Below are 14188 nucleotides of genomic sequence, written 5' to 3' on the forward strand. Positions count from 1 at the left end.
TTTTTGCACCCTCACTTTTGGTTGTATGTCACCCTCCTGCAACAAAGTTCACTCACATCTCAGCCTTGCCTGCATTCTGGGTCCTTATGTCTCCTCCACAAGGCTTTCCCCGCAAACTTATGGGGTTTTTTAAGCAATGATAGATGGAATAAAAAATCAACATAAAAGAGCATGCTCAAAAAATTTTTTTCATAGATGAAAGAGAATTTCATCAAGCTAACAGAAACTGAAATATCAGAAAATAGAATATGAAATGATAAAATGGATAATGGTCAAGTAAGCAATCTACATTAAAAGCATGGACATTTAATATCAAAGAAAAGATTTGCTTCTTGCTCAGCTTGTATGGATTGACACCTGTGGGTTTATAACATTTCTGAGGATTGCATTGTTTTTTTGATCCACTTGAGCCGTTTCTCTGAGAGAAACGAGTAGACTCCAGGTTTTTTAATGCTACCACAACCTCTTCCAAAAGAAGTGAGGCCAACCAGCACGCCATCGCACACAAAAGGTCCTCCTGAATCGCCCTGACAAAAGAACAAAAAGGTGTTGAGTTGGATGGATATTTTAATATAGATATTTACTTCCTTACATACTTTCTATATACTTACTTGACAGGTATCAGCCTGTTTTTCACTATTTGAACCAGCACATATCATGTCACTGGTGATAACTGGGTTGTGGTTGTAATAATCACGAGAGTTGCATGTCTGTCTACTGACCACAGTCACATTGACAGACAGGAGAACATCTGATGTTTTCTTGTTTTCAGTTTTTCCCCATCCAGCAACCAGACACTTGCTTCCAGCTGGAGGGTCCTTGACAACTCTGGCTAACTGGAGCCATTGTACTGTCTTGGTTTGCTTTACTGGTTTCTTCAACTGAAACAAAATTAAAAAGAAAGATATTGATAATGACTATATTAACTTTAGAGAGCTGGCCTTAAATTTTGTATATATACAGCACTGTGCTACAGTCTTGAAACACCACTCATTTATTTTGTCATGGTCGGCCCCGCAAGGCTACATGTGTTTTGGTTTTGCTCTCTCACTGCTCTGCCTGGGTGGAGCTCACTCCAAGCTTCTGCTTTTGGACCACGCACCTGCTCCTAATCTCGGGCCACTTCTTAAGGCAGTGGCTCTGAGCTCATCATCGCTGGACTATTGAGTTTGATACGTTAGTGTAAATCCAGCTCGGTGAATTCTAGTGTGCTTGTGTATGAACCTATTTGTGACTTTCGTCTCTCTGTGCTTAGACTTCCTGAACCGTGGAAACTTAAACGTGGATATTGGCAGTTTGGAGTTGCGTGCATGTGGAAGTCTCAAACAGAGCGAACGAGTGAGAAGGATCTGATTCTCTCCCCTAAACCTACCCGGTAGACCACTGGAACCCCTGGCTTTCCTTCCATCTGTATATATATTCTGCACCTGGTGTTTTGTGTAAATAAAAGAACTGCTAACTTGTGATTCCAGTCTGAGCCTGAGTCGGATCCATTTGCCGTGACATATTTGTACATTTTGCTTGGAAAATGTATAAATAGGCACAGTGATTTATTGATTTATCCATACACACACACAGAAATACATCATATAAGATTAAAAACAAACGTATTCACATAAATGCATCTTTTTTAAACTTGGTTTCAGACAATGAATGATCACTTTACCTTGAGCAACATGAGGTCATTCTCCCTGGATCCCTGGTAATAGTCAGGATGAGGAAAACGTTTATCAACCTTTTGGGCCTGCTTAGAAGCTTTTTCTTTTTTCTTGATCGAGTGTGCTCCCAGCGTCACTTTACTCATACTGTAGAAGGAAAAAAAATGTATTAGTGAAAGTTCACTTATAAAAAAGATTAATAGGTCAGATTAACCCTTTTAAATAAAACAATTATAACATTATCATAGCTGCACAGTTATTTCATTATATGTGTATTATTGTATATAGTTGGGTTATGGTTATTTTAGAGACATAGATAAAGCTGCATGGTGTCTTCCTCCAGGTGAATAAAGAATTTCAACGATATAACATTTTGCAGTTATGAAATTTCTGAGTGCAGTCTCTAAACAGTGATTACCACACTGTTTAGATAAACATTTAATCTTTTTTTTCTCATTTGGATTATGGCCAACATCAATATTTATGTGCAATGCAGACAAATCTACTTGTGTTTTACAGGCTTTTCTATAAAAACAACAGACAATATGTTTGATGCCAATTTGATTTGTATCTATGATAAGGAAATGAAGAAATTCTAAAAAATGTAAAAAAAAAAAAAATGACAATGACTAGTGCAAAATTCTCTGTGAAGATATTAATTACTACAAGAATATGGACAATCTATAAATAAAAAAATAACAAAAATTTTTACATTAATAATTATAATAAAGACTTTTTCCTTCTGATCTCTTGTGAAATCTCTTTATGTATTATCTTTCACACCGTCAGTTAAACATAAATATTACAATATTGTGAAGCATTCCTACTCTTTGCAGTGGGCAGCTGTCAGGACCCATTGTGGATGGATTAACGTCCCTCCACAGAAAGATTTTTTGCTTTCCACATAGGCCATGAAAGGCAACGAGTGTGGCTCGACTTCTTTCCCTCCAATAATCTCAGACCCACCACCTAAAACAAAAAGAAAATATCCATCACATAACAAATTCAGCAGATGATGCAGTCAAAAACAGATGAGTGAAACAAATACCCTTCACCAACTGCTTTTGTAATGCCGAGTATGCATTCTGCTTATTTAAATGAATGAGAAAATTGTCTACAGGTAAATTAAAGTACCACATAAAATATTAATCACCTGGCTGGATGATCACGAGGAGCATGCATGAAACGAAAACACTGAAATAACTCTGGCAGAACATTTTGCCCTTTGTCTCTCATAGATGTTGAATGCACTGAAACCGTGACGCTCAGCTTTATACAGAGAGCTGAAAGGATGTGGTCTGACAACTGAAATTAACAAGTCAGCAAAGTGGGCTCCTAAACGATTCTAAGGTTGTGATCAAATATATCATCACCACCAATAACAACAACAACAACAAGAACACACACATATACTTACCCACTTTTTGACCGTGAGAAATTTGACTTGGTGTATTTCCCATGGATGAATACTTCATTGTCCTTGGCTTGACTGTTAAACTAAACTTAGATTGTTGTAATTTTCATTCTGTGCTTTAAAAACTTCCATATTTCATGACATAGTATCTGTGGTGAGGCATGGTCAGTGGTGCCGTGCGGACCCACCTGCACGGCATCCGCAATCACGCCTGCCGTGTTAAAAACACGGGGAAGCAGGGGTTGTTGTGAGTTGTGGTGTGATGAATGTGTGGCTGACAGCTGAGAGGTGCAGCCGAGTGTGCAATAACGATGGCTTTGCCTAACACTCTCTGGACCTGCCGTGTCTCTATCACACACCACTCATTCAAACTTATGGGACAATTGAGAGAAATGTGTAGGCTGAGACTTAATTTTTTTAAAGTTACTATTCAAAAACCATGTTTGGACAATGTGTAAAGCAAACTAAAAAATAATTTGTTTATGTTTGTACTGTTTACTAATAATTGATCAACACTGTATTGCCAGCAGTATTTGTTTGTCTACCTTCACACACATATGAACTTGAGTGACAGTAAAACAGTAAAAATATGATGTCATTCAGTGGTGCATTTGGGTAATCTCAGTCTCTCACTGAATGTGCTCCTGTGATTAGCTAGCACGTTATGGAGTGGGTGCAAGGTATTGTCCAGCGTTGTCCTTATGTTGGAAAGCATCTGCCTCTCTGACACCACAGTAAGAAAGTCCAGCTCCATCCCCACATCATTTCTGGCTTTGCCAATCAGTTTATTGAGTCTGTTGAACACAATAAATATGTCACAGTGGGGTACGCCGGTGTGTTTTGAATATAGACCCAAATGCAGACACTGAGCGAGGAAACAAAAGCGAGCCTTCATTAGGGCTGACGACGAAAAGTGCAAACAACATGAACAGTGACAAGAACTAAACTAACACCTAAACTGGAAAGAACTAATACTAACTATGAAAACAGTGAAAACTATGAAACCACAATGAAGACTATGAATACTAAGATGAGACGTGGATGGTAAACAGACAACCTGACAATCAGCAAAGGAAGACAGGGGACTTACATACACACAGGAGGTGATCAGAAGAAGTGGAAACACAGGGGAAACAGCTGACTAGAACGAACATAATGACGCCACAGAGGAAGTGAAACAAAAAACAATGACAAAGACACACAAAACTCTTTCAAAATAAACCAGGAAACACTGTGAAAATAACAATAATCAAAGAATAAAACGAAAACACACAAAACACTGGATCGCAAACCCAGTTCCGTGACAAAATAGACCGAGTGGGTGAACCACAATGCCAGGCCTCATGTAGCAAGAGATCCAAGAGGATGAAGAAACTGATACTGGCCCCCAACGCCCGACTGACCTAAATTCAAAAGAACAGCTATGGGAAATTTTGTTTAGGTACATCTGACACCACCAGGTTACGCTGCAGACTGTCCATGAAACCAGTTATGCCCTGGTCACCTCTTGTAGGAGACCCCCCCAGGACACCCTCTGTCATCTCATTGGGAGCGTGCCCTAGCATACATAAAAGCACACGAGAGCAGGGCTCTAGACTAACTTTTTGTCACGGTTGCACTGGTGTGCCTAAAAGTTAGGCGCCCAAATTTTTCAAGCGCATCACTTGACACCGCAGTTGTCAAGCAGGCCCTCTGACCACTGGTGGCGGTCAGAGGGCCCAGTGGCGCCAGTGTCCGGCAGCCTCGCCTCTGTCAGTGCGCCCCAGGGCAGCTGTGGCTACAATGTAGCTTGCCATCGCCAGTGTGTGAATGTGTGTGTGAATGGGTGAATGACTGAATGTAGTGTGAAGCGCTTTGGAGTCCTTAGGGACTAGAAAAGCGCTATACAAATGCAGGCCATTTACCATTTACATTTGACATGTGCACTTTTTGGGCCGTCCATACAGACAATATTGTCTGTAAATGATTAAATAACAATCTTGTCAACAAGTTACTGAAAAAGTGCTTGTGTTTAAAGTGCTTTGGGACTCTTTGGTAATATTGCAGACAATGTTAAACTTAATCATCACATCGACCTCCTCTGATGACCCGTTTGCGATGGGAAACTGTTCTTAAAGTACACTGCGAGAGAGAGAGCTGTGCATGAAGTATGATTTTAACGTGGTGGAAGCAAAACAGCAAAAGTAAGAGAGAATTAATGACGACATTTATCAAATGTGAAGCGTAGTTTGAATCTTCTTTTGCTGCTGGTTCAGGGAATTTTTGTTAAAGAGAGACAAGACCTAGCGCAAAAAGGATGTAAACACAAAGCGCGCATCCGCGCTCTGTGTTTACGTTGCTGAAATCGTTTTGTGGGCTTTAATCTGAGATTCTGGCATTTCTGGCAAAATACATTTATATTTAAAAGTCGATTCAGGATTTAATGAATTGATTTCTCTTTATTCAAGCTACTCACCTCTATCTATCTGCCTGCACTTTCAAACGTACACACAAAGGACTACAGGAATATCTGGACTGCGGCTAATTAGAGAGGTCCCACCCCTGACTATCTCTGACTGGTTTAGACCATGATAGGGGCATAATATATGTCAGTTGTTGACCAGTGTTGGTCAAGTTACTTGAAAAAAGTAATCAGTAACTAATTACTGATTACTTCCCCAAAAAAGTAATCCCGTTACTTTACTGATTACTTATTTTCAAAAGTAATTAGTTACTTAGTTACTTTTTAAAAACATGATTTACAACCTGAATAGGTGATAAAGCGATAGATCTTTCAGCCCAATTCTACTTTTTCTACATAATCCATCATACAAAATGTAATCAAATGGAAAAGTCTTTTTTTTTAAACTTGTTTTATCAGTTTTAATCTTTTAACTTTATGCATCAAGCAAAAATTCAATTATATGCAACATTCTCTGACTGGAAGAAATTAGTTTAACATTTAAACTTATTTTCTGCACATTCCAGCACATAAAATAAAATATTTTTTGTGTTTACACTCACTCTTTCAAATAGATGCAAGTAAAACACAGCAGAAAATAAATAAAGTCAAAGACTCAGCGGTCCTGTTGCTCTATTTTCACCTGTAAAGCAGGACTGGGGTAGGCGGAGGTTTACCCTGGTGCAGGTGTGCCGCGGTGAGTTGAAGAATCCGCGAGTTTCTCTGTGAGTTTCCCATTATGTCGTTGTGCACTCGGTGCTTGCTTGGAAGTTTAGGGGGTTTTTTCGCTGTAAAAATAAGTTTTCTTCCCACGCACGATGGACGCTAATGTTTTTGTCACTTTTTATGGAATCAAACTCAAAGTAAGGTCAGTACTTCCACGCTTTAAACGCTGCACGCTCATACTCTCTCCCACAATCGATATGTGATCCATTGTTGATCTGCACACAGCTGTTGTCACTAACGGCGCACTCGCTTACGTCACTGTCGTGAGACATTCTTGCAAAAAATCACGGTTTTAGTAACGCAGTAACGCAGCGTTACTACGGGAAAGTAACAGTAATCTAATTACCGTTTTTGCAATAGTAATCCCTTACTTTACTCGTTACTTGAAAAAAGTAATCAGATTACAGTAACGCATTACAAGTAACGCGTTACTGCCCATCTCTGTTGTTGACCACATGGAGACTTTCAGAGTTGCAGCGGCTTTTCTTTCTTTTTTCGACACTGCAAAGAACTCTAACTAATGGTATAGTAAGAAACTGAGCGTCAGTGTCACATGAAGCTCATGGTCTTACAAGTAAAGATATTATTTATAATATTTTCGGACTGTTCATGTTACAGTAATGCTGAGATGTATTTAGAGGGCTAAGTAGATTGGTTACTTTCCCTTTAGGATCAATAAAGTTATTCTTATTCTTTAACTATTCTCAACTCGCAGTGCCGCTAATGGGTTGTCATCAGCAGACAGCAATGAAAGAACAGCATCATTTAAGGTAAAACGTCTAACTAACAAATTGAGACTGCCCCTTGTCATGGATGACACTTGTGGTATGTCGTGACATTTTGCACTCTTCCTGTGCAGGGTCTTAGCATTATTTTTTGTGGTTTGCTCTTAGTCAGAGGCTCATTATGCTTGTTCTTCTAGAAGTGAATGTCTCTTGTGTTGACATTACTACAGCTCTCTTTTGCAGGAAAGATTATTACAACCTAACCTACCTCAGGGGGGGAAAGAAGAAAGAAGAAAATAAATTACAAGATATCATCTTTACTGTGTAAGTGATTTAATTCCACAGCCATTCACTGGTATCTGGTTACAGTGACTCCAGAAATGCTTGCAAAAGTACGGGACAAGTTTGCCAATCATATGGACATATGTCACATGTCTGGAGAGAGACATATTAAGTTCAAGTACTGTATTTATAACTTTTATTAACTATGTATCTTAAAATGTAAGGTGGGCTCTATGTCCATTACTTTGAAGAATGTAGCATTCTAAAATCAGATACGTTTTTTATATGACATATAATGTGTTTGAGAAATTGGAAATTTGAAAGAGCTATAGTAAAAACAATGAAATAAACAGTGATTCCTTTTAAAATTTTGCTTTATTAGAAAGTAGAAAAAGAAGAAAGTGTAGTCAAAAAGCAATACAGAAAGTAAAGTAGAAACAATGCAGATTTAAGGCACTTTTACATTTGCTTATCTTTTCAGGTGTGAAAGCTATGTACCCATGTTTATGTATGGTGTGCAATGACAATTGCTAAAATACTGGACAGTCAATCTTTTCCTACACAATACTAAAAAGACTGGTTATAGATATCTCACCCAAGTTCCTGCAAGGGAAAGGGTGATGAACCCACTTCCAGTTATATGATGTTTAAACAAACGCCTGTTCATGTAATAGATGTGCTGATGCTTTTAATAGTCTGTAAAGATTATAGCAAGCAAGGAACCTACTCTATAAAAGATGAAACAGAAGCCATTAAATGAAAAATAATAGATCAAGTGGACCCAGCAGTGGCATGTTTAACAGCATCAAAGATTCATATTTGGCTGTTAGGTCATATCTGCATTGATGTCGGTATCACATTTCAGGGGCACCCATTGTGTTCTTGATCCACTTGACTTGTTTTTCTGAGAGAAAAGAATAGACTCCAGGTTTTTTTATGTTACCACACTCTTTAGGTCCAAAAGAAGTGACTCCAACTAGCACTCCATTGCACAACAGTGGCCCTCCTGAATCCCCCTGCAGAAAGAGCAATCGCTTTTGAATTATTTACAACTTTCAAGGTGGCAGCGGGTCTTCAAGCACAAAAAATATGCATGATCCTTACCTTACAGGTATCAGTCTTTTTTTTACCCTTTGAACCAGCACATATCATGTCACTGGTGATAACAGGGTTGCGGTTGTATAGGTCACGAGAGTTGCACGTTACTCTATCGATCACAGTCACATTAACAGACATAAGGACATCTGATGGTTTGTTTTTTTTAGTTAGTCCCCATCCAGCCACCAGACAGTTGCTGTCAGCTGCAGGGTCTTTGACATGTTTATGTAGCTGGAGACAATTCACCGTTTTGGTTTCCTGCACTGGTTCATTAAGCTGAAATAAGATTAAAAAGAAACATAACATAGGATATAAATTGTGTATACGTATCTTTACAAAGATTTTTCTTAATAAAAGAACTATATGCAGTAATTCAAAAACCGAAGCCTCCTTTCTCTACAATTTGCTTCAAGGAGTCAACGTGATCTTTTAAGCTTTATCAAAAAGGAAATCTTTAAGACTAACCTTAAAAGTAAAGAGGGGGTTAATTGTGAATTTAGTGACATGAATTTAACCAGCCAGAGTCAGTGAAAAATGTTAAGTGTTTCCATTTTTTGACCTTAAGGGGCTTGAGTATGACTGGATGCTTTCAGGTAACCACTTGAAAAGCATGCAGTCTATGCAATGGCCAGATTAAGAATTCAATACCCTGTTTACTTTTCTGAGTAGCATCAAAGTGTCTACAACAGCATGAGGGCTTTGAAGGTTGAAGATCAACAAAACTGCTATTTTTTAGTCACAGCAGAAAGGAAGGATGTTTGAATGAATATGGGCTTTTTATAAAATTTGTCTGATACTCAGAATCAGTCACAGAACAGATTAGAATAAATTACAGTGTTTGCAATGAACCTTAATTACAGCTACTAAAAGTGTTGATATTGTTAAAACAACATAGGGACATGCGAGAGCCTTGGAAGAGTATAACAGGCACACAAAGTGTTTGATTAACAGCATTTTGAATAAACAGCAACTGAAAATAGAAGAAAAGAGACTTTGATTTTGTTTGATTTAGACCATTTCTTATCTGAAGCTTCAGATATGTTATTTTAGATTCCTTTTTAATTCACATTGCTGAATCTTTGCTCTGCTCACTGTTGGACATTCAATTATCACCTTACCTTCAGCAACATGAGGTCATTGACTTTTTTTTCTTCAGAATAGCTGGGATGACGAACACATTTCTGAACCTTTCGGACCTGCCTTAAACGTGTCTCTTTCTTTTTCTTTTTCTCGATGGAATGCACTCCCAGGATCACCGTACTTATACTGGAAGAGAAAAAAAACATCAACAACACTTTGTGGTGATGATAGTTTGTTTATAGAACAGGTTAATAAAAATTTATAGATCATTGTTTGGTTGTTAGTGCTTTATAAATAAAATTCCTTACAGCATCTCTGTGAAAGATCTATCTTTGTAAAATGTGTAAAATGAGATTGTTTAATACTATGCTGTTGATAAAAATAAACATCAACGTATGCACATTAGCTCTACAGTTTCTATATCTTTCATCTATAATACTGTAGACACACTGGTCACATAAGCCAAACAGAGTAAATATGATGTCATCAGAAAATCTGTCATAATTCTGTAACTCAGTGTGTGTCTGCATGTGTATGTGTATGTGCATGTGTGTCTTTTTAAAAAGGTCTGATAGTTCAGTAAGAGATCAACTGTTTATTTAAAAGGTAGATATACTGAATGTGTGTGTGTGTTTCCATAATGAAAGCCAGATGCGGCAAAAATTGTATCTTTTGTAAATAAAGTCCATAAGCATCAGAATAATAAATATACTGTTGACTGGCATATACACAAAACAATTGTATTAAATTGCATTTTAACATTTTAAAGCTTGAAAATTGTAATAAAAGTACGATTTAATTTCCTACTTCGGACAGTGAGCAGCAGTCAGGACCCATGTTGGATCAATTAATATTCCTCCACACATTGTTCCATCACCCTCCAGCAGAGCCATAAAAGGCAGCGAGTGTGGCTTGACTTCTTTCCCTCCAATGATCTCAGAACCATGACCTAAAACAAAATAAAAATGTCCAGTCACTGGATGTTGAAGTCAAGAACAGATGAGCAAAAGAAAGAAGCACACTGCATCTCAACAAACTGCTTTGTAAGACTGAAAGACCTCAGTAATGTGAGTTTGCATTGTGCATGTTTACATAATGGAGCAAAAAGCAAATTCAAGAGAAAACACTGCTCACCAGACTGGATGATGAAGAGAATCACACATGTGATGAAAAGACTGAAATCTCTCGGGCAGAACATTTCTGCTTACCTCTCCTTATCAGATGCTGAATGCACTGAAACCTTGATCATAGCTGTAATGCACAACTTATGTTGAGCTGAAAGGATGTGGTCTGGCTGCAAAAGGTTCAAGCTTACATCATTTCAAGAACTCTGGTTGAATTTACCACGAATAATGACCATTTTGTTTATTTACTGTGCGATGGTGGGTTTCTTTACGTGATTCCGAGAACGTTGTCACTGGGTGCAGATATGTCAGTAAGTCACTGACACTTTCACATTTGCTTTCTAAAATGTCATCTTATTAACCAGAAGAAAAAATGATTTGCAGAATAAACAATGAAAAATGACACACTGTTCACAGACATGTTGAAATCATAAAACCATGAATGGACTCAAACATAGTGAATAATTGCAAACAATGCTCTGGAACTGTGTAAAACAAAAACTCAGTAAAACATTTGAGGTTGTCTTTTTGTGAAGTTTACGTTAAGTCTTTTAAAAAATTCATTATCACAGAAAAAATAATCATATCATTGATAATATTTGTATTTTAATATTATTTAAAAAAAACAAGACAAGGACAGAATAGGATAGAAAATAATGGATGTATTCAACTCTCTTCTGTGGTAAAGCTGGTATTTAAAAAAGAGGGAGAACAGGAGGAGAAAATAAATAAATAATTATTGTCACAGTTGGGGAAGTGGGGAATGAGGACCCAAGTGCCGGCCTCCTTATGCTGAACAGTGCGTTTATTTATAGTGCAGTAAATAATCCACAGAATAAATCCCCATGCACTCCCCTGACTCCCGTGTCGTGTCTTCTCCCAAAACATCCGTGTTCTGTGCTCTCCACTCCCGTGTCTCTGCATTCCCCATGCCTGCTGCTATCTAGCATTCCACGCTCCTCCTGAGACACAATAGAAACAGCCATCAAGACACCACATAACTAGTCTTCAACACTGACTTGAAGACTGACTTGGAGTCTCACGCAATAATCCCACGCCAGAGGGAGCTCCATCATACTCTTAAATAGCTCCCCCTACGAGCCTCATCATCAGCAGGTGCATGGCATGGTCTTCAGGTGTGGTCAGCCCCCTACCAGGGCCACACCCACCAGGCCTGCAGGTGCCTGTCACCCAGCCTACAGGAAACAGTGCCAACCGCAGACAAACAAACATCCCAACACACACCTGCCTATTCCTACAACTTGGGACACAGCCGGCAGCTCAGTGCAGCTAAAACACACAATAATAATAATAATAATGATAATGAGTCCACACTGCTCAAGAACCCTGGATCCCTCAAACCCAGATCCCTGACAATTATAAAGAGTGCATATACACATACAAGCAATTGTAGTAAAGAGCCTTCAATATCAATATCAGTATCTTGTGGATTTTGTGGGGTCCAGAAGAGAGATTTTGGATGCCTCCGTCTGCATTTTGGACCCTTCCATGGTCAGAGAATACCACCACAGCTACCCAAACAAGCCCGGGAGGCTCACCGAAGGACTCACCTTCACTAGAGTCCTTCGGGTGCTTAAGACCATCGAACTATCAAAAAAGACCACATCTGGTCTAATGAAACAAAGACTGGGCTGAAACTGGGCTGAATGCCAAGCATCAGGGTTGGAAGAAAACAGGTACTGCTCATCACCTGGCCAATACCATTCCTACAGCAAAGCACGGCAGTGTCAGCACCATGCAGTGGGGATATTTTTCTGTAAAAGGAAAAAAAGTGGGAGACTAGTTAGGATCAAGGCAAAGATAAAATCAGCAATATAGAAAGACATCCTTGATGATAACCTGCTCCATAGCACTGTACTTTGGACTTTGGGGAGAGTTCATATTCCAACAGGACAACGAACCAAAGCACACAGCCAGGATAACAGAGGATTGGCTTAGGGACCACTCTGTGAATGTCTTTAGTGGCCCAGCCAGAGCCCAGACTTGAGCCTGATTTAATATCTCTGAAGAAAACAGAAAATGGCTGTGGACCAACACTCCCCATCCAGCCTGATGGAGTCTGACAGGTTCTGCATACAAAAATGTGAGAAACTGCCCAATAACAAGTATGCCAAGCTTGCAGCATCTTACTCAAAATTACTTCAGGATATATTTCCTGCCAAAGGTGCTTCAACAAAGTATCGAGCAACGGCTCTGAATACTTAAATGCATGATATATTTTTGTTTTTTATTTTAATACATTTGCAAGAATTTCAAGCAAAGTTTGTCCCCTTTTTCATGATGGAGTACTGTGTGTAGAATTCTGGGAAAAAATGAATTTGATGGGGGGGCGTGGTTAGCAAGCAATGGCGTAGGACGTTTTTTGGAAGAGCTCCGCACCAGCCTGTAATTTTCTGTTTATACCCATCTGTTTTTTGACACCTTTCTGTTGATTTCTGACGTTTGGATATATCTTATAACAATGACGAAGCCTAAGGCTCCAAAAGCCCGTGAAAAGACTGAGAAAATCGGAGAAGATGGAGGTGAACCAGCTAGTGTAGCTAACGGGCACGCGCTAGCTGGGGAGCCGAGTGCAATTAGCCCCGTAACTTCCCAAGTGGCTAACCCGACGTCCGCCGACATAATGAGTGCAATCACTAGATTGGAGGCTTCGGTTGATAGCAAATTGACTGCTATCTCAACCACGATGAATGCTGTGGAGGCCGCTCTTTCCGCGGTAACTGGGAGGATACATGATGTTGAGGAAGCTGTAAATGGGCATGACGAGAGGATTGCCGTCTTAGAGGCGCTCTGCGACTCGCTCCAGAAAGGCTACGATTTACATCACAAAAAATTGGATGACCTCGAGTCCCGGTCCAGACGACAGAATATCAGGATCCTTGGAGTCGCGGAGGGAACAGAGAAAGGGAACCCGCTGGACTTTGTTTCTGAGCTTATTCCTAAGCTCCTGGGGAGTGAGAATTTTCCGGGCAGGGTCGTGGTGGATAGAGCACACCGTGCCCTGGGCCCCAAGCCAGCTGACGGGGACCGGCCTCGTCCTTTAATTGTAAGGCTGCACTACTACCAAACCCGCGAGCGTATCCTGAGGATGGCAGCACAAAAAGTTCCGCTGCAGTACAATGGGGCGAAAGTTTTTATCTTCCCGGATTTGACCGCGGAGGTGCTGACACGGCGCAAGAAGTTTGAAGAAATCCGCAAACGATGCAGGGCGGCCAATCTACGCTACGGCTTTATTCATCCAGCTCGGTTTCGGGTGACGATGGACGGGGTCACACAGACTTTCGATAAGCCGGAGGCAGCCAAAAAATTCCTGGACCAGAAACTGGCCGTGGGGTCGGATGAGTAGGGCTCTCCAACACAACGGTTTACGTCCTCGATTATATGTTTTCTCTGTATAAGCCTTATTATTGCTGTTCTTCTGGGCGTGTTGCTGTGGACTCATATAGCTTGGGTCAGTATTGTTGCTGATATTGCTCCCTACAATGTGGACAATATATGCCCTCAGGGTCCTTGTTTATTCTTTGATTTGCTGTATGGGAGCCTAGTAATGCTCGCACATATATGGTTTATATGGCTCTCGTATTTTAATTTATCTGAATTTTCGCCTTTTTTTTTTTTTT

At 39.7% G+C, this 14188-nt stretch overlaps 2 protein-coding genes across 2 annotated transcripts; both read right to left on the bottom strand.

The window, feature by feature from the left end:
• Positions 1-365: 365 nt before the first annotated feature.
• On the bottom strand, positions 366-2880 carry LOC147317740 (granzyme K-like). The gene is made up of 5 exons (XM_086312955.1): positions 2812-2880; positions 2486-2627; positions 1667-1805; positions 612-881; positions 366-527 (listed from the first exon to the last, which is right to left on the bottom strand). Exons 1-5 carry the CDS (start codon positions 2873-2875, stop codon positions 366-368), a joined length of 777 nt encoding a protein of 258 aa, XP_086169081.1. The 5' UTR covers positions 2876-2880.
• Positions 2881-7623: 4743 nt separating this feature from the next.
• LOC147317741 (granzyme A-like) lies at positions 7624-10650 on the bottom strand. The gene is made up of 5 exons (XM_086312956.1): positions 10558-10650; positions 10231-10372; positions 9462-9609; positions 8350-8619; positions 7624-8261 (listed from the first exon to the last, which is right to left on the bottom strand). The coding sequence occupies exons 1-5, from the start codon at positions 10619-10621 to the stop codon at positions 8100-8102; spliced, it is 786 nt and encodes a 261-aa protein (XP_086169082.1). The 5' UTR covers positions 10622-10650; the 3' UTR covers positions 7624-8099.
• Between the last annotated feature and the right edge of the window lie 3538 nt (positions 10651-14188).

The sequence above is a fragment of the Aulonocara sp. 'chitande type north' Nkhata Bay genome, linkage group LG12, assembly GCF_057382095.1.
Source record: "Aulonocara sp. 'chitande type north' Nkhata Bay isolate Kocher_YH1m ecotype deep benthic linkage group LG12, A_spYH_male_GT1.1, whole genome shotgun sequence".
Taxonomy (NCBI): domain Eukaryota; kingdom Metazoa; phylum Chordata; class Actinopteri; order Cichliformes; family Cichlidae; genus Aulonocara; species Aulonocara sp. 'chitande type north' Nkhata Bay.